General features: G+C 40.9%; 3 protein-coding genes across 3 annotated transcripts in view; all 3 read right to left on the minus strand.

Moving 5' to 3' along the window:
- Nucleotides 1–5,915, minus strand: part of LOC112452601 (scavenger receptor class B member 1) — a 31,772-nt gene extending 25,857 nt beyond the window's left edge. Inside the window, exon 1 of the mRNA XM_025012886.1 lies at nt 4,806–5,915. Coding sequence (XP_024868654.1) covers nt 4,806–4,863 — 58 coding nt within the window. The 5' untranslated portion in view covers nt 4,864–5,915. The remainder of the gene's footprint in view (nt 1–4,805) is intronic.
- A 10,264-nt stretch (nt 5,916–16,179) lies between these two features.
- Nucleotides 16,180–18,425, minus strand: LOC112452599 (NADH-ubiquinone oxidoreductase 49 kDa subunit-like). The gene is made up of 4 exons (XM_025012882.1): nt 18,325–18,425; nt 17,762–18,195; nt 17,155–17,626; nt 16,180–16,782 (listed from the first exon to the last, which is right to left on the minus strand). Exons 1-4 carry the CDS (start codon nt 18,423–18,425, stop codon nt 16,377–16,379), a joined length of 1,413 nt encoding a protein of 470 aa, XP_024868650.1. The 3' UTR covers nt 16,180–16,376.
- Nucleotides 18,426–20,347: 1,922 nt separating this feature from the next.
- LOC112452603 (ankyrin repeat and SOCS box protein 16-like) lies at nt 20,348–23,034 on the minus strand (the record flags this gene model as incomplete). The annotated part of the gene is made up of 4 exons (XM_025012888.1): nt 20,348–20,974; nt 21,243–21,869; nt 22,352–22,595; nt 22,894–23,034. Coding segments are annotated over 3 exons (939 nt in total), but the record flags the coding sequence as incomplete, so codon positions are not given.
- Nucleotides 23,035–23,037: the final 3 nt, after the last annotated feature.

Below are 23,037 nucleotides of genomic sequence, written 5' to 3' on the forward strand. Positions count from 1 at the left end.
TGTATGAATATATACTTCTTTCATTTAGGAAGATAGAAAAGAGTATATTTTTCGCATTAAAATAACTCGATATTCTCATAATCTCGTTCTTTCTGATAGAGAACGATTTTCTGGAAACTGGTTTTTACGCAAAATTTACAATTTCTATTCAAGTGTCGAACGTAACATATCCGCAGATTGATAATAGGAATCGATAATTGTTGATATTGCAAACTTTTTGTTCAAGCAAAAATATAATGAAGTGCAGCGGTGCATATGCAAAAAAGTATGCATGTGCACGTAAAGGTATGTAAGTGTGGCGATTACTTCTTACATAAGAGTGCTTCCTGTTCTTACGCCAATCACCACATAATATGTAAAACATTACCGGGCCTGTCTCGGATATCTATCGCGTCTAGCGTGTCACTTGTACGACAGAAAAAATAGCGTTGAACTGCAGTAATAACACACTATCATTTTTTTCTCACCGACCACTTTTCTCGCGTTGATTATGACATTTCATCTATTTCTCTATCTCTATTCACAAATACAAAGAGATAATACATTTTAGCAAAGAAAGCATTTCAAGAACGTGTCTTATTAGGATTAATGAAGGATTGCAAGAAAAAGTGTATTCGTAATTTATATAAAATCCGGTTTTATACATATAAATAACGACTTGATATACACTTCATAAATATTTGAAATATTTTTTTGTAAATTACATCAGTCTCACACCTGCATTTATTTCTATATCTCTAATTAATTTAAATTTGTTATACCTTATAATTTATCAATGCATTGTCTCAAATAATCTTGTAATTTACGGCATGTTATTTAAAATATAATTTTTATTCCTGACTCAAGGAGGGATAAGCTCAAGGATCAAAGGATTGCAAGTACGTAACTGAGATATCGATTAGCATTCTCATATATGAAAACATATATCGAATGCCTTACATATGCACGCGGACAAACGTTCAGCGGGGAAAAGCAGCGGCGATAGAAGGCAGGTATACAATGCACTTCGCTAACGATCACGGAACTTGCCCGCGGACAGATAGTCCGAGGCCGACGTGAACGTGAACACTAATGGTCGCAAAGTTCATCCGCGTCGCGAACAAACAACCCGTATGTCTCGAAAAAGACGTCGATTTATTTATGACACACTACTTCGTATAGTTATCAACGATTATTCTCGCAACTTTTTTGTCTTCTCTCACGCATTATTTCCATTGTCATTATCATTGCCGATCAGAAGGACTTTAAGCGCGAATCGATCGATCGACCCGCCTCTCGAGCCGGCTCGCCTGGTCACGAATAATACGAATGTGAAACAAGCCTCTTTGACTGACACAACACGAAAGAAAAACGCGCTGATCGCGCGGCAGTTGTGAGCAGCCCACCAGCGAACCCGATCAACCGACCTTTGAAGTTAATGGTATCGCTTTGACGAGGATAACCGGTGCAAAGCGATCGAACGATCCGGTATACTGATTTATACTTCGCGCGAGGTATAATCAAACGGTTAAAGCAGCGTAAAGATGTGTTTAAGGAAGGACTTTGAGTGGAAAAAATAAGAGATATCCTTGGAACGATCCCTGTAATCAAGAGACTAAACTCCTCTCGCATTTCTATTTTCTTCTTTCATTATGGTTTCATATGTTCTTATACAAGAGAAATCGCGCACTCGTCAGTTTCGATCATATTACTTTGCGCGCATTTTGAAGGTTTTTCATGCCTTGGAAGCACTTATGTAACGTGTCATAAGGTCATGATTTCATGAAGAAGAAACGACGATTCTTTAGTAAAAAATTCTACGATAAATTCGGGATTCGCTGCCATACGTCACGAGACGTCAGTCCGACATTAAAATTCCGTTAAGGTAAAGTTCTATTCTATTAAAGACGAGATCCAGGAAGAATATCATGGAAAATAGTTCGTTACATCATCATGTGGTTGCGGGAATAATAAAAGCGTAACGTGACTCTCTTCGTTGGAATTAATCTTCAATCGTGACGTCTCTCTCGAGGTAGACACGCAATCGGAGATTGAAGCCGGTACCTCTGATGAGCCTGCTGATGATAGTGCGATACGCGAAGACAAACTTCGCGTTTACTGAACGGTAAATACGGTATTATCGAGCGACAACGTACGTGAAAACGTGACAGCTTGACTATTCATCGATATCTATAATGCCATTAATCGTGTAATTTCTAAATGGAAAAGAAATTAAATTTTTATCGAAGAGATTAAAGCAGACGAATGAAATAAAGAACAATTATGCTTAATAAAAATAGTACATTTTATCTCTGATTCGCAAAGTTATTCGTACGTAACGTTTTATTTCATTCTGACGAAGGATTTCCTAATTTTCCGGGAACGCCCCGCGGATTAATAACGCATGCTTTAATGACGGTCGAAAACTCGCCGAAATTATTTATATACATTCGGGGCCACGCTTCATTTCGCGCCATGGTGCAACGGACCCGACACCTGATTGCGAGCGAAAAAACTTTCGGGCCACCTCACGAACTCTCGTGGTGAAAGTAACCGTGCGCGAACGCCTACGAATCTGCCCGCGTGTATTTGCCGCGTGGCAATGTCCCTAAGGTGTCAACGTTTCATCGTCGTCGGCGATACACCGGGGCGCTGAAAAAGAGGCGAGGCGACGCGATGCCGGGCTGTATAAACCGCAATGATTCAGTGTGGTCGACCGTGCGCGCGATGACACATCCATTGAATCGAATTAAGAGCACCAGCTACAGCCGTGACATTACTCGTGATGATCGGGTTAATCGCAGCCTCTCGGCCGCGGTCCAGACATCTCGATTCATGCCCCCGAGCGTGCCGAGCGTGCGCAAATTTTGTTCGCGCGAACAAACGCCATGTGAGAAAGATTCGAAGTAAACAAAATTTGCGAAATCAGTAGACTAATTAATTTTGGGAATCGATGAGGCGAGGACTGCGGATTGCGTAATTTTCTCTCGGAACGACTGTTAATTAACGATCGTGCTCTCGACCAATCCAGAATCTCGATTCCTCGAGCATGGTGAATCACACGTAAAAAAAATGCGAGAGAAAAATAATCTTAAAAATAAGTTCCATTTAATCGACAAAAAATCTTAAAAATTTAATAAATAAAAGATTTATAATTTACGAGAAAGACTCTATTTTTATATTCGACAACGTTTGACTAATGCAGTCGTGACAAGTCGACCATTGGTTTTGGTCAGATTAATCGTCAAGAAACGACCAAAACCCATGGTCGAAAAAGTCGTGACGATTAATCTGACCAAAACTAACGGCCGAATTGTCACGACATTAGCCAAACGTTGTCGAATATAAAAATAGAGTCTTTCTCGTTTATTAATTATTGGCACAAATACATACATAAACAAATACATACACTTTTCTGTTATTTATAATTTAATCTTCTCACAGCTATTTTGAGAAGTAGGTGTGATATAACAAGGATGATCAAATCAACCGCGTATCTCGGCAAATTCTTTGCTAATCATCCGGAAATAAATTATGATCAGGAATTGAGACACGATTTGCATGGATTTCAACGGCGATAAAAATTACTTTAATCTGTCACGGTCAATTAAGCGCACGATTTAAAGTATTTAAACGAATTAATGTACCTATTTTGATATGTATATACGTGATATTTTAATTATATATAATATATTTCAAATATTTTTCGTATTACGCGAGATAAAATAAGGCATAAAATTATAAATGGAATGTTAATTTTCTTTAATTCTGACACAAATTATAAGAGATCGTCTCAAGTGGTTTAGTTTTACTATGGCAAAGTCTTATTATAAATCTATTTTATTACGGATTAATAATTAATATTTTATCTACAAATTATAAAATACGTATAATATTCAACAAAAGCATGTTTAATATTACACAAACCGAAACTTTCTTTTACACCACCCAAGTTTTGTCTTCCGATCAAATTAATCGTGTAGTATTTGTTTGCTATTAATCATTGATAATATTTAAAAAAAACTCAACGAGGATTATTGTAAGAAATTCAAATGCGTTTTTAGAGATTACCTGCAAGTCTACCGCGAAACTCTTTCACGTCGATTTCATTATCGCTGTCGGAATGCGTATTACCACGACGTCTAATCGATCGGTCGGCAATATTGGCAATCATCGGTCACATTACATTAATCGTCAAATATGCAAACTTGACGTGCAAACAATGTCGCGAAACATCTTTGAATACCTAGGCGATAAATGCGCGAGGCATGACCGAACATATGCGCGCATGACACTCGTTTTTCACAACCAGTCGTTTATCGTGTTCACGCAATGTTTTGTTTATTGGTAACCAAGGTAAAAACTGTAAAGGCATTTAGGCTATACAAGCAGACACTCTCAGTAAATAATCTCGAAAATTTGAATGAATTAACAAAAATTTATTTGTGTAAAGAATTATCTTTTTAATCAGAGTTTAGCTAAAAGACATCTCGATAATTTTTACAGTTTGCGCATTTATATTCGAATAACGCAAACGTTATCTATTCAATCTTTTCTAGATAATGATTAATTTAAATTACTAATTTTATTCAAAACTTTGTTGCAAAAATATTGAATCAAAAACAGACTCTTACACTGTACGTATAGAGCACAGTTCTTTACAGAAGAGATTTTTATTTAAATTTATGCAGATATGTTGATAGATTACATTAACGTTATCGAAGGTTCCTTCAAATTTTCAGCCAAATCGAATTTGGAATAATCTCTTAAAACGATCAATTAGCGCGTCGCCATCGAACAAACCAAATATTTTGTCAGATACGTACACCATCGTCTGAGAAAGCCGCCCTGCAGTTTGGCGCAGATCCCGCGATGCACCCTCATTCTGAATGGCGTTCACCGAGCGTTCACCCCGAAATCACAGCACAAGCGGCGCGAAGTGCGAAGGCACGCGTGTTCCTTTCCTGTCTCTCTCTCCGGTGTACCGCAGCGCCTGGATACGCCTTTGAGGCGGCGCGCAGTGCGTCATGCACGAGCAACAACCGACTTGTCAAAGTGGATTCTTTCGAGACCTCATTCAACTAGTCGCGCGTACAATCCACCTCGTCCTCGCGGCACGCGGCGTTTTCTCGCAGCGACCTCGAAGCGCTGCCTCGCGCGCGCACGGCTTGACTGCCAACAGTGCCAACTGGAGAAAGTCGGTCCTCCTCTCGCGGCGGTGCGCGCTAAGTGTGCCGGTCGGATCGTCGAGCGTTATTATGTACCGGAGATGCTGGTCGCGATCCGGATTAAAAAAAAAAATAGCGCGCTTTTACTTCTCTCTTTTACTCGCGCCGGTCGCTCGTCGTCGTACGTGCTCGTCGCCCGAGGAAACGTTCCGATCGCGGGTCAGGACATGTCCAGTGGATCCTCCACGTCCACGGCCGAACGATCCCTCACGGCGGTACCAGCCAAGATCCCGCGATTCCTGCTCCCGACTCCACGTCGAGTCCGATCTGAACACGCGACGAGTACGCGCGGCGACTGCTGCTGCTGCCTCCTCGACCGCTGGCGGCCGCGACAGTGATCGTGGGAACGATCGGCGATGATGATGTACCTCGGCGAAGAAGAGGCATGCGAATCGGGAGGAAGGAGAGACGTGGAGATGCAGATAGGAGAAGAAGAGGAAAGGAGGGAGAGAGAGATGAACGAGAGGATCAGATGAGAGAGATCGAGGAGCGAATCGACGGAGAAGGGAACGAGAAGAAGAAGAGAAGGAGGAGGAGGAGGAGAAGGAGAGAATCGATGCGAAATCGAGCGGAACCGGAGAGCGTGGCGTTCCTTGACGTGCGGTGTGCGTGTGTTGCGCGCGAATGTGGACGAACTGTGGTGAACGTGTGGTGCGATCGATGTGAGATCGGCCGAGACACTGCGGGTCCGCCGATCCACGGCACGACACTCAGGTGAACGATTTATTTCTGCCCCCCCACTTGACGCTCCACTTTGCCCCCTTCGGTGCGCCCGTTCAGTGCCTACTACTACTACTACTGCTCAGACTGCTGCTGGACGCCGCGCCGTTGCTCCTCCATTCTTCGGCCCCCCTTACGGTGCTTCTCCTGCGCCTGCTACGCAGGAACGTTCCGCCTCGTTCGTGAACCCTATTATATTGCCTTCGTCGCTTACGAGTGGAATTTAATTTTTAATTCTTCTCACTTTTTCTTCCGTTAAAAATATAAGTTTCGTAAATGTACCCGAATTGACGTGAAAGATTAGTGAAACGGAATTAATAATGAAAATTTTCGGATAAATCGGACAATTTTCCTGCCACTCGTAAACTGAGAGAATTTAGATTTTAGATTATATTAATTTAAAATTAACGCAAGACTATAAACTAATCGTAAAGCTATAAAGCTTACGATTGCTATAAGTTATAATAATAAATATTTATAACAAGATAATTAAACGATGAATATGTAAATTGATATCTCTCTCCCGAGCGAATTGATATTAAATACTTCGGAATATTCTATTTTTTATAAATTTTCTACAATCGGTGCCGAAGCAACGCTCTTGAAGACGATGACCTCCCCTCCTCCCCGTTTCTTCTTTTACCCAGTTGACAGGCAAGTGCCCGTATACTCGCATTTGAGCCTCCACTACTACGATCTATCGCCTCCTCTCGCTTTCTCTATCGCGTCTTACCCTGCGGTAAATCCTCCTTTTTATCCCCCTCCCCCTCTACCTGCCCTCCCTGCGTTCGCGTGGAGCTCCCCACATAGAGCCGCGAATAATCCTTTCCTTCCGCGCTTCCCCGTTACTCGGCGACCTACCTCCCCGATGCGGCTGGTTTGGCAAGTAATAATAGCAATCTGAGGGCTGCGTAGGTGGAGCACAGCGACGTCCTTCTGAATGTTACGTGCTGTACGGGCTTTTGGATGAATCGCGCGGTGTCGGTCGGTGCGATAAGCACCTCTGTCACTCTGAAGCTTGGCACACAAATGTCGCGAATTTTTTAACGCGTAGAAAATTCATTTGAAAGTTGATTTCTTCTTTAACGAAACGAGCGCATGTCGTTTCACAAACTCTTCGACTATAAATCTTTGAGAGCAAAAAAATTTCAAGTTTTATATTAAAAAGTTATAAATTACAAATCTTTTAGAAGTTCTGTACTAAAGAATGTTTTAAAAGACGTCACGAATCCTGCTTGTGTGTATACGAAAATTACCATTCCGAATATTTGCATGCGTAATTCAATACAATAATCCACGTGTCGCTAAGTGGTACTACCGCTATTTTACCCATGCGTTAAAATCTCTTTCTCTCTCATCGAAAAACACAGAATTTATTATTGAAATTCGCTCTGCCACTGCGATGCGATAAATCCTGCGAAGGTCGATGAACGATACAGGCTGTAACTGGACCCCGTGATCTCGTGTGATATCTCGAGAAAGAGGTCTGCCAAAAATAACCCGGTTTCAATTTCCGCTACCGCGTCCGATGATCGCTAATCGCCAGCCGAGAGCATCGTAATGGCAGGCGATCGAGGACGTAAATGTAGGTTAGCGCTAGGAAAACTACAAGTTTTTGCGAAAGGCTTCCCCTTCCGATGCTCGTTATTCATTATCGAGTCTCTCAAGTTTCTATAATTCGACTGCGACTGACGGCGATGAGTGATATTCAAATTGCAAAAAAGGGGTAATGGATATTCAAGTGTAAAAAGAATTATAAGAGACGGGAAAAAAAGAACAAAAGTGTAAAACATCGCTTACGCGCCCGATGAAATGTCGGATGTAAATTTTGGGTAGATTTTCGAGAGGCTTAAAAAAACAAACAGGCGATTACGTTGTTCCGTCGATACGCGGAACTTTTTGCTCGAGTATCATCGAGAGTCTCGCGCGGAAAAGTCCACATTGCAAATTCTTAGAAATACACTTCAGCGGTGCTCGGAGCCGATCTCTTCTAGAGCGTTGTCTGCAATTTTACGTACAGCGTTCAATGCTCGTACGCGTGATTAGATATTAAATCCACGTTCTAGAAGGCTACCGCCTGGAAAGATTTAATAGCTGGAAATCCGAAATGGCATTTGGACCAAGTGATCCAAATGTTTAACGTCAGAAATAAAAAACTGGTACGTCAGAGTGTTTTGTGCCGAAAGATCCTACAGCGTCGAGCTGTTCGACTGGCACAAGAATAAATTTAAAAGTTTTCATGTATAGATAAATTAGGCGCCGACTTGGCTGCTCAGGTAACAAAGCAATCAAATAGTCTAAAAACTTACATAAAATTCCCATTAATTAATTTCTACAAAAATTAATAGTATCGTTTAATAATACTTTTTATGTGTGGGAAGTGAGACTTTGAAAAAGTAAAATTATTCGCAATTATCAGATATCGACAAATGGACTCTATTGACAAAGTCAATATTTCTATTTCGGTCCACCTTATTCAAGCATATCAAGCAGGCCGCTAATGAAGAGCGTTCTTATCGCTCGAAACCTCTTCAGCTTTAATTGCGAAATTGTGTAAGGCTCTTATTTTCAAGCTGGATATCAAGAACGAGCCTTGACCCTTCAATTGGCGGTTCGGTTAATTTTAGTACTGTGCAAACAATAGCTTCCCGGTTCGCAGCACCGATAAATTCGCCCGACAGGTTGACATTATTCGCGTATGTGCAAAACCGAGAGTAATCCGACATAATTGCCATATTTTCCGTCAACCTGACAGTTTCTGCGTGCGTTCGATGCGCGTTACGTAACACCGTAGACACTTTGAATCATCGCTACTTATTAAAAAAAAAATTGTAATAAAAAAGGAAGAATAAATTTAATCCCGCATAAAATCACTGATTTATGAGTATATTGCTTTCATGGTCTTATTTTTAATGCGTTTCTTCCAATGACGATTACCGAGTATGATAATGACTGTTAGTAACAATTATTTACCAAGTTGTTCACATTGATTTTAAAATCTTCAATCTTCTTACGATTAAAAAATATTTAAAATACGAAGAGCTAGAAGGCTTACATAACTAGCGGGTTCTCTTTCAGCAAGGTCTCCCGTCCTTTCTTTTTTTCATTGTTCCATTCTTAAGGCGTGTTCCACTGCATCATTAATATATTTATTATTGACATATTATCATATTTAATCTATTATACTTTTAAAACAGGTTTTATTACGTCTGAAGACACGTGACGGTACCAAATAATCACGGTAATAACTAAGAATCACGTCCGTGAACTGTGTGAACGGGGGTCTCGGAATCTACACGTTCGTATAAGAAAAATAAGAAAAAGACACGTCTGTCGGATACCGAGGATCTTAAAGGGGTTAATCACCCTCCCCCTCGCCGCAAACGTTGGCGAACGCTATAATCGGTCGCACTATAATTTGCGGGGCGAGACGGCGCAACTAAGTAAGTAAGTCAACGATGATCTTTCGCAACGTCAAGCCTCATCCTTCGAGCTCGACGAGGCTCGCGTCGTCGCGCGCATCGCGACTCTGTCACGACTCTCTACTTAAAAGACACCGTCGGCGGCCAAACGCTGAGGTGGCATAGTTAATTGCCGCTTAATTACGACGCGCAACGTAATTCCAATTGCCCGTAATTCCCGTGAGCCGCGCGTCATTAAAGGATAGACACGCGCGCTCTGTAATCTATGCGCGCGGCTATCTGCGACGCGACGCATTTTAAAAGCCTTTTTTTGTACATCGACCGCGTAACACGAAAGTAATTGGATCGATCGAGGATCATAATGTGACTTCGTGCCTCGCCGTAAATGTGAAAAATCACCGTGCCGCGTGGTAAATAGATGCAGAAATATTGGAGAAATAGTTATGTGAAGATATGTGCAACAGGCGGCAACAGCGTCGATCTACTGTCGGCCAATTTGATATAATTTAGCACGAAACTTTTATCTTCCGCCTTAAATTTAATTTAATCGCGAGAGCAATTAATGTTAAAAATTACAAATTTAACCCTCAAAAGACTTCGTGCTTTTTGGCACCTTAAAAGTACTCCGTCGAGTCCTTTTTGCTCTTCGACTTATAAATAATATTAAATATCATTCAAAAAATTCTGCAAAATTCATGGATATTCTTTGAACTTTCCTCTTTTAAGCTGTGATGTTGGTTCCAAAAAATTTTTTTCTTTAATAGTTTTTTTTTAGTTATTAGCATAAAAAAATTGAAAAAAAGTGATTTTTTTTTAAATTTATAATAAATATAAAAAATGAGTTTCAGGCTCAAAAAAATATTTTAAAAAATATTCAGGATCGTATTTTTCGGATGGACGAAAACGACCCGACGAAGTCCTTTGAGGGTTAATACTGTAAGTGATTATTCGGTTAGTGATTAATTACTTATTTTGAGCATTAAAAGCATTAAAAACAGTGCTTTTAATACTCAAAATAAGTAATTAATCACTAACCAAATAATCACTTACAGTATTAAATTTCTGTAAGGGTTATCGCGACGCACGCCGCTAGAAAAACACTAGCTTGAAATTCGACGTGATGTGTGCCCGCAAGGGTGTCCAATGGTTCCGCGATCCTATATGGTGTGCTTCGGTAACGAAGCTAATTCTTATCCGCGAGATAGCTCGATCGATCGCCGCAGGAATGTCAATTAGGATTACATCGCAATAGTGTCATCGGTATTGCTGCGGCAGGTGCGCCGACTTTCCTTCGACACGCGACTCTCGATTGTCAAAACTATATTAGAGAAGAACTTATATTAGTAGTGTAAGCTGTGTTTATGTTTGCAAGAACTCAAAGACCATTGGAAGCATATGAAAATGTAACTGCTTGTTTCCGAATATAAGCGACCAAGCTGCATCAGCGAAAGCGATTTCCCATTTGCACGTTTTTATTTTTTTCTCTCAACGTTTCAAAACACTTTCTCCCATTATGAATTTTAAGAATAATAAATAATTAAATATAATAATTAGATAGTAATTTAAAAAGAGATTAATAAGCGGAGGGAAAATATTCTGGATCAGGTATACGCTAACGATATTGACTTACCAGACCTCCTACCGATATTAAACCTGGCCTAATGATATTTTTGTTGTTTACACGATCGCGTCCTCGCATTACACGACGTACGTATGCGCATAAGTCGCTATCGGCCAGCTTTCATCGGTGACGTAAGTTCCGGCGTTTACTCGTTTTGAGGAAAGAAAGACTCTCACTTCGTCAAGCGCACTTCTCTTTGATACGACTTGAATGAATGTTACGAAGGCGAAGAGATAGCCGCGGGATATTGAATTTGCAAACTTTGCAAGTTACCCGATGTTTAAAAAAATCATAGCCGGAATAAGTAAATAAGTAAATTGATCGACGTAATTTTTTATCTATTAAATTTTTTTTAAATCATATTTGGTGTTCTTTTTATTGTTCTTATTTTCTATTCAAACGTGTGCGCTTTGTTTGCACGTCATTTCTCATAAATCTGATTTTTATTATTGCGAGATCAGATAAATAAATAATATTAATTTCTGTCATTTCGTTCGAAGTATTGAAAGTGATAAAAAGAGACGTTTAAAATGAACGCGTTGAGTGAAATAAGCATGTTCGATAATTAACGGATGCTTTTGCAACAAGCGCAATAAAATGCATCTCGATGGACCTAGTTCTCAGAGCAATACTCTGGAAAGTGATGCGTGTGGGTATAAAGAGAGGAAAGATCTCAAGAAAACTGTCGGGCGCGCAATGCCGCGGCAAGAGCAACAATGTTCTCGGTAACGCACGTAAACTTATGAAAATGAATTCTAGGTCGCGGCAGATCTGTATCCGATGTCAATTAGATACTTGAGAAAAGCGTACAAAAAAAAACCAAATAACTTCTTCTTCGAATAATACTTTTTGGACTTCACAGATAATAAATCCGCAATATACATTCTGTGTCAAAACATATAGGTATAATTAGCATAAGAAATATCGAGTCAATGATGGGTAAAGTTACAAAAATAGACCTCGGTAGCGAGAGGCTTCATTAAAGGCTGTTTGAAGAAACGTTTAAATGTAAAATTTATTCGTTCAATCAGCAAAGTTGATGACAGCCGTACAATATTGTTAAATGCTCCAGACGTTTAAGGTTATTTCATAATTATCGTGCTTTATACGATATTGCGCATTAATAATCGTGGATACGACGTTTAATCTCACAAAAAGATGCTATTAAATAGGCATTTAAACAAGATCGGAATGCGTAAGAAACTGTATAAACCGATTAGTATTTTGCTCATTGAGAAAAAAAATTAATATGCGAAAACAAACTTTTTTCAGTTAATTATACGCAATAAGTATAAATAGTGCGTGATAATGCAGTATCATATAAAGTATCATGTCATTTTCGACAACGCTACTGTTGATAAGATAAAAGTTCATTATCAAAAATATTCTTTCGGCATTAATCGTACCTAATCATTACGCCTCATGCCCTCTAATTGCCTCCATGATAAATTCTTGCAAATAAAACCGAGGTCTCTTCTTGTCCGCTTCATCCGATTATTATTATTTATACTTGTAATGATATAAAGTAGGGGAGCCCAAATTTCGTCCCCTAATCACTTTTTCCGTACCTGGCGACCGTATTAAATGATGTAAGAGCTCAAAAATTTGACATTACCTTCGTTGAATATCTCGTTGATGGGGACACTTATTGGTATACCAGGCGACACTTTCTTGGGCTCTGCACGGGCTCAACCACCGACATCCTTCTTCGAGTTGTCATCTCTTTACCTGGAAATCAAGCCAAATCACCTGTATAATCAGTTGTTAGTAGTGCTAGTACCCAAAAAAATTAATTTTAAAAGTACTTTCGGCAAAACCAAAAAAAGTGATCCTAATTTCGTCCCCATACTAAATTCCAAAGAAAAAGATGTAGGTAATTACGATTCTTTTTTTTTCATTTTCAACTTCATTCGTATTATTTATTAAAAGTCATTACAAAAGTAAACATTATTTACTTAAAAAAAAATTTAATAACCTTATTTTTTCTTAAGATGAGCATTTAGCCTTCCAAGCAAGTATCACAAATGAATTTCACTCGTTCAGGGGACGAATTTAGGAACATGAAGGGGTACAAAATTAGGAAAAAAACCTGAAATTAACATCGCGGCTCCGACCTTCTCAAAAAGTTTAACCTGACGGCACACAACTCACATATCCTTCTATTGACAATGTACTTCAGCCAATGACACGCAGAGAATATAAAAACAACGCTTACATCAGGCGTGTAGGACTATTAATAATGACACTGCAAGAACTCACGTTACCAAGAAAACGAAAAATCAGTACGGAAGCTTCTTGGATCACAAATCACAAGCGGCTCTGTTTGGCTTCCTCTATACCATTATATACACACGTAATACGTCGTACATACTGGCGCCATGGCCCCGATGCCGCTGATACGGCCGATTGCCGATTAGGCCAGTCAAATTAGACCAAAAAAAGGCTTCTGGTATGAAATACCTCCCTCAGCTACAAAATGAGGAGTTAGTCATTCATTCTTTATCAACATTCGCCGAGTTATTGCGAAAAAACGAAAATTTTGGTTTTCCCGAAAAATAAAATTCGCGGTTTTTTGCATTTATCTCGTTTCGATTAATAGATAGCACTTTTTCGCTCCTGAGAAAGTTGTAGGGCTTGAAAAAACGAAGAAAATGAGCGGTGACTCATTCTGATTCGTCAAAAATTGGTTCCCCCTCCCCCCCTCAAAAAGCTCTGGGTCTCATGATACGACAACTCAAAAATAAGCTTTTCTAAACACCCCCAACATGGCTAAAAAGAAATAAAAAAGTTCGCATCACTTTCATACCAGAATGTCTAATTTGACTGGCCTAGATAGCGCTTTTAGCGACAGGACCGAGAAATTGAAGAGGACGAAATTTGGGCCTCCTACCTTATCTATTTTATGTTAGCAAAACGTATTTGCGTATCAATTAAGGATAATAAATCTGCCTTTCAAATAAAAAACTGTTTGATTTCGTAATTGAGAAGAAACGGACTCTATCTCATATGATATTCAAATAAAAACCATGAAATTATTTTTTGTTTCAAATAAAATATTTCTAAAATTATATTCAATGTAATCAAATTTCAATATCTTAAAATAACTTATCTTCAAATAATTCTTTATTTCATTGCCGCTGAATATATCGAGAAGCTAAAAAAAGCAAAAACATAATAAAACGTAACGCAAACACATAAAATTATTTCTTGTCTCAATTTTCAATATACTCCACTATCAGGTATTTGGGAGAGGCTCGGTCTTTTTATTTTCCATAAATTCTCTAACTCACGGTGTTTTCGGAAAAGGGAGCCTCTCGGGCGTCGGAAGCCGTTCGAAAATCACAGTATCGTCTATCGTCTCGCTGACAACGCTGTAAACGCGAACTTCGGTTTTCACCGGCGAAAGGAATAGAGAAAGCCGACGCTTTGACTTCTCGTCGTGCTTGACAGGAGGACACGGTAATTAGATGAACTACGATTTCCTCCGATTGCGGTGGACATCTATCACGCGAGTGTCCGTCTCCGTCGTCTCGACGTATACGAGTCGTCAGATCGTGCGACGACGTCAGAAAAAAAAGAAAAGAAAAGAAATTACTTTCGCAAATACTTTTTTTATCGTTTCAACCCTTAGTGGAAATATGTCTTAGAATTTTTTATATTATTAATCAGAATTTCTCAGAATGCTCAGAATTTTTCAGATTTTTTTATACGAATTGGAACGTTTTTCAGAAACTCAGACAAAATAATAATAAAATATTTCAGATTTTTTCTGCCAACACATCTTTGTGAAATCTGAATAAATATGAGAAAATCTGTGCAACTTATCAGATATTTTCATATATATGGATACTGAAATATTTTGAAAATCCTTATTTCTAAAGGTATCTGAGAAATTTTATATATTTGTTCAGAATTTTTATAAGTCTCAATTCTTAAAAAATGTCCGAGAAAATGAGAAATTTTTTTACCCGGGACAATTAGATAAACTTCAAAATAGCTTTCATTTCTTAAGTAGCCGTCTGGAGTGCAAATCCCAGGTGTTAGTATGCGTTGTGGCACGGCAGATCTTTCCTCTCGGTTCCCTCGGCGACGGAAGTTTATTTGCGCGTAAGCGTGCGCGGTGGATTAATGAAATGGAACGGCTTGGTGGAGGTCGACCGGTGTCTTGCGGGCGCTGCCGGTTCCCTGCTTCCATAAGAAAAACATATCCGCGAGTGTGAATCAACATGATTCTACGATGTTTCTTGCCCCGCTAATCCTATACGTTAATTAAAAGACGAGTTAAAAAATAAATTCTTCGCGATTAGTTTTGAAAACGACAAAAATAAACGTGACATTCCGTCGATGTTGAATCTATCAAGGTAAATTAATCCGACTGCTGCACGCTATTTCACAAGAACAAGATTGTATTTATCTTCAGGCTATAAACACGAAAAGATTTGTTTATGAAATATGTATCCTCTTTCTATAGGTGACATATAAAAAACAGACTTGTGAAAAAATATTTAAATTTTAAATCATTCCGGACTTATAAACTTATTAGTATGCATATTTTTTAAGAAAATATATTATATTTTGAAAAATAACCTTTTAAATTATTTCTTTTATTTAAATGTAAATGTCATCATCAGAAAGAGTAAAAATTATTTAAATAACAATCCAAAGGTTTCCTCTCACTTTTCTAGTTTCTCGTTTCGGAGTTGGCGCGATTTGGAATTTGGAATTTAGGTCAGCCATTTATTTCTTTATAACGCTTCGATCGACTCCGTAATAGTTATGGTATCCAGATGTAACCATACTCACAGAGATAATTAATGCCGTTTCGTTTTCTTTTTCTTTTTTTTTTTTTTTTATTGAAAGAAGAGGTTTGCGAAACGGCGTCTCCGTTCTTACGCGCAACGAAGATGTCTTGTAATTCTCTCCCGTCGTTTGTCAATTGCATTTTGCATTATGGTTTGCGTGCGGAAGAATTGCGCATCTCTCACGGAGACTCAGAGAGCGAATCGCGTACTGCGACATAGCGTCGCACCGCAAGTTGTTACAGCGTTTTTTTAATTAAAAGAACCCGGGATAAAAGAAATGCGGTTTTGTGTGTTCTTATCGCGCGCGAATCGCACACAATCTTCAGGCTTTAGGTAGCGGACGGTTTAGATGTAACAGCACAGAGTTTCGTATATTCGGCATTCGGGAGTGCATCTTCGGCATGAAATTATATTCGTCACATTTCCATTTATTGCGCCGAGATATATACAACATTTATTTATACGCTCATCGCGTAGTCACGTGCACACGTAACATGCAATCGGCTTCGTGAATCTCTATGTATGTAACATACATAAACATATTTATATCATTTATTTTTTTAAATTCATTTCTACGCTATATAAATTATCGATCGTTAGGAAATTATCTATCAATCTCGCCAAATACGACGTCCAGCGTACCAATGATGGCGACCACATCGGCGAGGAAGTGCTTGGGCCCCATGTACTGCAGGCCCGCCAGATGAGCAAAGCCCGGCGCTTTAATTTTGCACCGATACGGCTTGCTGCTGCCGTCGCTAACGAGGTAAACGCCGAACTCGCCCTTCGGCGCCTCGATGGCGGTGTACGTCGCTCCCGGTGGCACTTGGAAACCCTGGGTGAACAGTTTGAAGTGATGGATGAGCGCCTCCATGCTGCTCTTCATCTCCTCCCGCCGCGGCGGCACAATCTTGGCGTCGTCGCATCGCACTTCTCCTTCGGGCATCTGATTCAAGCACTGGTGGATGATACGCAGCGACTGTCGCATCTCCTCGACGCGGATTAGATATCTGAAAACAAGAGGCATTGCGCCAAATAAGTTATAAATATTTAAAAGTTATACACATCGCGCTATGGCATTTTTCATTCATTTAGATGACTCTTTCGTGTATTATTACTGATTAGTCGCAGAACAATAAGAACAATTAAATATTATTTTTAGCGAAGAATAATTTAAGGAAAGAAATTCCTTTTTAAAGGCTAATGCAAGTCGAATATAGAAAACAATGCAATTAAAAAGATACGTAAAACTTCTTTTCAAACTAAAAGATTCTTTGCTGTATTGTCCGACCGGGTATTTAATTATTTTTTTTCTTTTGATTTCTTAGTAATCTATTATTTTCCTATGTTCTAATACCTTTAATTCTTTTAAATGCTTTTACCTGTCATAGCAATCGCCGTTCGTGCCGACTGGAACGTCAAAATCCACCAAGTGGTAAGCGTCGTAGGGCGCGACTTTCCTCAAATCCCATTTTATTCCAGAGCCTCGTAACATCACGCCACTGAAGCCCCAATTCAGCGCGTCCTCCGCGGACACGCAACCGATATTGATCGTGCGCTGCCGCCAGATTCTGTTGTCCGTCAGCAGATCCTCCACTTCGTCCAATCGTTCTGAGTATTTGGAGGCCCAGTCGTATATGTCGTCCATCAAACCCAACGGTAGGTCCAAAGACACACCACCTGGCCTTATGTAAGCTGCGTGCATACGGGCGCCGCTCACGCGCTCGTAGAACTCCATCAGCTTCTCTCGCTCCTCAAACAGCCAGAAGAAGGGTGTGAGAGCGCCAATGTCCAACGCGTGCGTTCCAATGCCCATAATATGGTTCAGAATCCTCGTAATCTCCCCGAAAAGAACTGCAAGTGAGAAAATAATTCTATCAGACTTGGAGGACGTTGAATCACAAGCTGATGAATGTTTACCAAAGACGCTACTTATATTCTAATATATTCCGTGTTATTGAAAAGAATGCATATATATATCATTTTTACCTCGAATGTACTTCGCGCGCAGAGGCACGTCTATGTTCAGCAGTTTCTCGATCGCCAGGGAGAAGCATTGTTCGTTGCACATCATGGAGACGTAGTCCAAGCGATCGAAGTAGGGCAGCGCCTGCATGTAGGTCTTGTATTCGATCAGTTTCTCCGTGCCGCGGTGCAGGAGGCCGATGTGCGGATCGGCGCTGAGCACGATCTCGCCGTCCAGCTCCAGGATCAGCCGGAGCACGCCGTGGGCGGCCGGATGCTGCGGTCCAAAGTTAATCTTTATATTCTGTATGGTCTGCTCCGCCATGGGGCCCATCGCCAGGGCGGATTCGTGATGCGGCGGGGTCCAGTCGAGCTTCTCCGTGGCGTACGCCACCGGCCTCTCCAACTGCTCGAGGAACTCCTTGTCCGGGTTCCATTGGTGGCCCTTGCGATTCTGGCTGCAAAACACAGGTGTTGTCAGTCGTGCCCGTCACGCCGTACGGCGAAACAGGCAGGTTATGTCGTTACGTAACGTGTGTAAGCGAATAATTTACGAGCTACGTTTAAGTGCAATTAATTTGACTCACACGTTGGTGATCGCCGGCGCGTTGTTCGGCGCCAGCAGCCTGCCGGCGCCGAAAAATCCTGCGTTTTTACGCAGGACCGAGCCCAACACTCTAGCCGCCATGATGCTCACATCGTCAATGCGACAGCTCGGTCGATAAGGCTTGATTTGACATTTTCGCCACGATCAACTTTCGCGAAAGTGATATTGACCGACGTATAGTTGGCAAAAAAAAAATAAAAATTATTGAAAATTATCTTATCCAATAGTTTGGAAATTATTTGGAGATGTTTGGAAAAAACTTTTCAGAGTTTGGAAAACCATACAATAATTACAATTAATTAAAATCAATTAAGCGTATAATTAGCAGAAAGTGTCTAAAAAATATTTTTCTTTAATCTAATCGCTCCAGAATCATTTGGATAAAGTGTCGATATAATTTTCATTATTTAGAAAACAACTCTAATCTAATAAAAATGTCATATAATGAGCGTTATCAAAATTTTACGTTTCCATATCAAATTTTAACTGTATTTTTTATTAGATGTAATCAAACTTTGCAGTTTTGTTTCCTAAAAAGTACTTAAATATTTCCAATCATAATACCATCTTCAAAAACAGCATGTAATATAAAATTTATATATAAATAATTATAATTTAGACATATAATATAATATAATATTTCTATTTGTAATTACATAAATTCGTATACTTGCATTTACAATGAATATTTATAATTTATTTGCTATAAATGACAGACAGAGTGTCTTTCCTCTCTAGTCTGGACGAGATCTCGTCCATTTATTTCCCCGAATCTGAATCAGTCAGTTACGATCGCGGCGGATCTTGACCTTTGTCGCTTCTATTTTGCGCCTAAACTTGAAATCCTGCGTCGCGAATAGGCGCTCGTTCGCAAAACGAGAAATCGCGGGGACAGTCGTTCTTCAGTGGATATTTCGAACGGAGCTTGGAGAGGCGCCATGGAATTTCCGTGCTCCCCGCGAAGATCCGATGGTGGCACATTTCGTCGCACGCAGTTAACGCACCTACGGCTTTCGAGTTACAGGATACATATTTAAGCGCAACTATATACGATCGTCCATTTATCGCGAATGCGCTAAATAAGAGATGCACTCATTAACATTTCTTATGCCTGTTGACGCAAAGCGTCTCCATATAGCACGTACTTTGTGATATAATTTCACTTTCGGAGCGCTGTTTAATTATTAAGATTTTTTATTATGACGCTATCGCAGTTAAATTGATCTCTCTTAAACTTTATCACAGTAATTGTTAATCACAGAAAACCTACACGAACGACACCGATTGCGAATTCCCTTATAGAAATTTAATACTGTACGTGATTTTTTGGCTAGTGATTAATCATTTAAAAGCACTATTAAAAGCACTATTAACAGTGCTTTTAATAGTACTTTTAAGTGATTAATTACTAGCCAAAAAATCACTTACAGTATTAAATTTTTATAAGGGTTAGTCGAGACGAAATGTTGTTTGTATCTTTCAGGAATCGCCAAGACAAAAAAAAACATAAAGGACAGCAGGCAGTTACAAAAATTGCCCTGACCTTCTTCGAGGCGATCAACTCGCAAACGATATACATTATGTATCCAACTATTTCTTTTTTGATTTACGTTTCTGTTCGGTCCTCCGTCTTTATTTATTAAACCGCGTTTTTATCGTCTACTTTTTATCAAATTAATTTAATCGCGCAGCTCGATAGCTTCTTATAGCAATTATAAAAAGATGAAGAAACGTCGATTCCGCTTGCCTACGCGAATCGTTCGCGCTCATTAAGCTCGCGCTCGCACAGGTGTGCGGGGAACCTCGAATTTCCTCACGCAAAGCGTCTGCCAAAAGTTTGACGTAAGTCACGGTATTGAGGCTGCTATTTCGAGGATAGCGATGGTGCATGGATCATTGTTGCTCCCACCAACATCGACCAACATTCGGCGCGTCGTAATCGCGCGCGGCCAAGCATGTACGTGAAAGCTCCGAGCCCCCTGATCAGGCACAGGTGGACAGCGTTCCAATTTGATTCTCCTTTATTTCTCTTTATTGTACATTGAGCGTATATATCGTCGTATATACAAAGGTACAAAAGAAGTCGATCACTTCGCGACCATCGAAAGAATAATCCTCCCCGGCTGTTTGTCCGGCGACAAACTTCGCGTAACTTCGCCACGATAACTCTGCAAGGTACTTGATTCTGTGCGCAATATTTCCAGATTGACGATTCGAGAGCGCTCGGGAGTACATTCGCGCGTTTGAGCAACGAGAGCGCGTCTTATATATCACTTCTATCACGAACGATCTTCTCGACATGCGAAAGTAGAGAGAAAATACATACATACAAAACGTACATTTAGCGACTAGAATCGTAACAGTATATAGATAAAATATAAATGTGGTGCTGTCTAAGCGTTATATCACTTTACACGCGTTGTGTAAAAGAAGGATTCTAACGTAGAAACAAAAGGCACCTCGACAGCCTCGTTATTGTACTCATCGAATTGACGGGGACTCACAGCGCGCAAATACTTTATCTTCCGCATCTTAAAAAAAAACCAGACTTCGACGATGCCGGTACAGGTCGCTTATAATGAGATGATTCTCGCCTTTCTTATCTCAAGTCTACGATTTTGATTGAAGCTCTGAAAAAGAAAAGTACTGGTTACCGCACTAAAACTGAAATTTTGAAACAGTCTTTGCACAGTGTTTCTAAGTGATATGTATAAGAGATTTTTTTTCTCGTATTAATAATGTGTAGATAGCTAGAATATGTTAATAAATTTTGTCAGATCAATAACTTCTTTGTTTAAAATTAATTAACTCGAAAAACATGGACTCGGTGCAGTTTCGTATTTTAGGGCTTTCAGTCGCGAGTAAGTACCAAGTCCACGCGTAGAATATATAATTTACCGGAAATCCAAGAAAGTGCTCCGACAAACGTCATCCCTCCCGACAAACGTCTCGATCTCCAACAATCTCTCGACTAGTAGTAGTCGTAGAGGAGATAACGGTGCAACGACTGCGGCAGCTGCAGCTTCCTGACGATCTTCGGTAGCCTGGTGCCGCAGAGTTTGCGGACTATCAATCTCGCCTGATGGGTCAACGGCAGCGGGGTCCTGGCCGCCTCCATCACCAGGGCCTTCTGCGCGTCCGTCAGGCTGCTGGACCGTCGGATCATGCAGGGATCGAAGCTCTCCGCCGCCTCCAGCAGCGCCCGCAGCAGCCGCGGCTTGTCGGCCGTGTTCTGCAAGGAGTTGAGGATGCCGTGTGGGTCGCGGAACTGCGTCTTGATCACCACCCGGGCACCGTACTTGAGCAACAACGCCACTATTTCCACCGACGGGTTCTCGTTCGAGGCGACGTACTCGGCGAGCACCGGTCGCAACGCCGGCCCGTCGTCGCTGCGTATCACCAGATTGGGATCGGCGCCGCGCTCCAGCAGCATGCACAGGATCTCCAGCCGGTTCGGGATGTTATCCGCGCACGCCACGTGCAGCGGTGACCCGATGATCGGCGACGTGGCGTTCACGTCCGCGCCTGGGAAACCGCGATCGAAAAATACAATCTTTTATCATTATCCGGATATAATTTGATTCAATTATTGCCGTTGAGATATTGTTTAAAACCTTGTGTCCACGATGCTAGAACTGCGTCCGAGTTTTGGTTTAAGCCAATCAACTTGCAGCTCTTACAGAAAAGTAGCAGTTTCATTGGCTTAAACCGAAACTCGGACACAGTTCTAGCATCGTGGACACAAGGCTTCAGATATAATTTCGAGTACGATCCTGGGTCAAATTTATAAGACTGAAAGAGATATTAGGACGTTGTTGATCAACGAGAACGGCTCTTGGCGGAGTCTATCTATGATCGCGAGCTGTGACTTCTTGAGAAAAAAAGAGATCGTACGACACACTACACGGATAGATTTAATACTGGACGTGCGCGTATTCGACCTTCGAATGCCGCGCGATTTCGGCCGTATGCCAGCGATTATCGGGCCGGGATACCGGCTAACTCACCCGCTTCGAGCAGCATCTCGACGATCGACGGGTCGCCCTTGAGTATGGCCAGATCGAGGGCCGTCGGTTTCTGATAGTCCGGCCCGAGGTCCAGCCGGGCGCCTTGCTTCAGCAGCAGATTGATCACCGTCGGATCGCCGCCAAGGATCGCGTAATGCAGCACCGTCCGGTAATCGTGCCTGGCGTCCGCCGTCGCGTTCACGTCCGCGCCGTAGCTCAACAGCAGAAGCACCGAGGATATTCCCTGCGACATTCGCAAGGATCGATCAGTTTTTCCGCGATTTTGCGGAAACGCGAACGTAATTTAATTATAAGTACTGCGTGTCGAGTATAGTTGTGAATTTTAGAAAAGACACAAGAAATTCAAAACGCCTCTGAAGGTTTGAGAAAAAAGAAAATAGAACGTCTTTTTGGACAGAGACTCTTCCTTTCTCTTTAAAATGATTTTTAATTGATTTTGAACTGGCTTAAATTCGTGAGGAAAACAGGGTCCTCGTGTTGTTCGTTGATGGGCAAGTCTGTATCTCGTTGATTCTGCTTACCTGCGGCAGTCTGGCGGCCTTCATGAGGGGCGTCAGCCCGGCGCGATCCCGCGTGTTCGGATGAGCGCCGAAGGCTAACAGCAGCTCCATACACTCTAGATCCAAGGGCGACACCAGATTGATCTCGGAACCGAAGAAGTACCT

The sequence above is a fragment of the Temnothorax curvispinosus genome, unplaced genomic scaffold, assembly GCF_003070985.1.
Source record: "Temnothorax curvispinosus isolate PA1 unplaced genomic scaffold, ASM307098v1 QBEX01003511.1, whole genome shotgun sequence".
Taxonomy (NCBI): domain Eukaryota; kingdom Metazoa; phylum Arthropoda; class Insecta; order Hymenoptera; family Formicidae; genus Temnothorax; species Temnothorax curvispinosus.

Excerpts from the sequence above, each read along its gene's own strand:
- LOC112452599 (XM_025012882.1), bottom strand. The coding sequence starts at position 18,425 with ATGGCGGCTAGAGTGTTGGGCTCGGTCCTGCGTAAAAACGCAGGATTT. Across the intron at positions 18,196-18,324 it reads GCGCCGGCGATCACCAACGT|CCAGAATCGCAAGGGCCACC; the intron begins GTGAGTCAAATT and ends TGTGTTTTGCAG. Across the intron at positions 17,627-17,761 it reads GCGCGCGAAGTACATTCGAG|TTCTTTTCGGGGAGATTACG; the intron begins GTAAAAATGATA and ends TCTCACTTGCAG.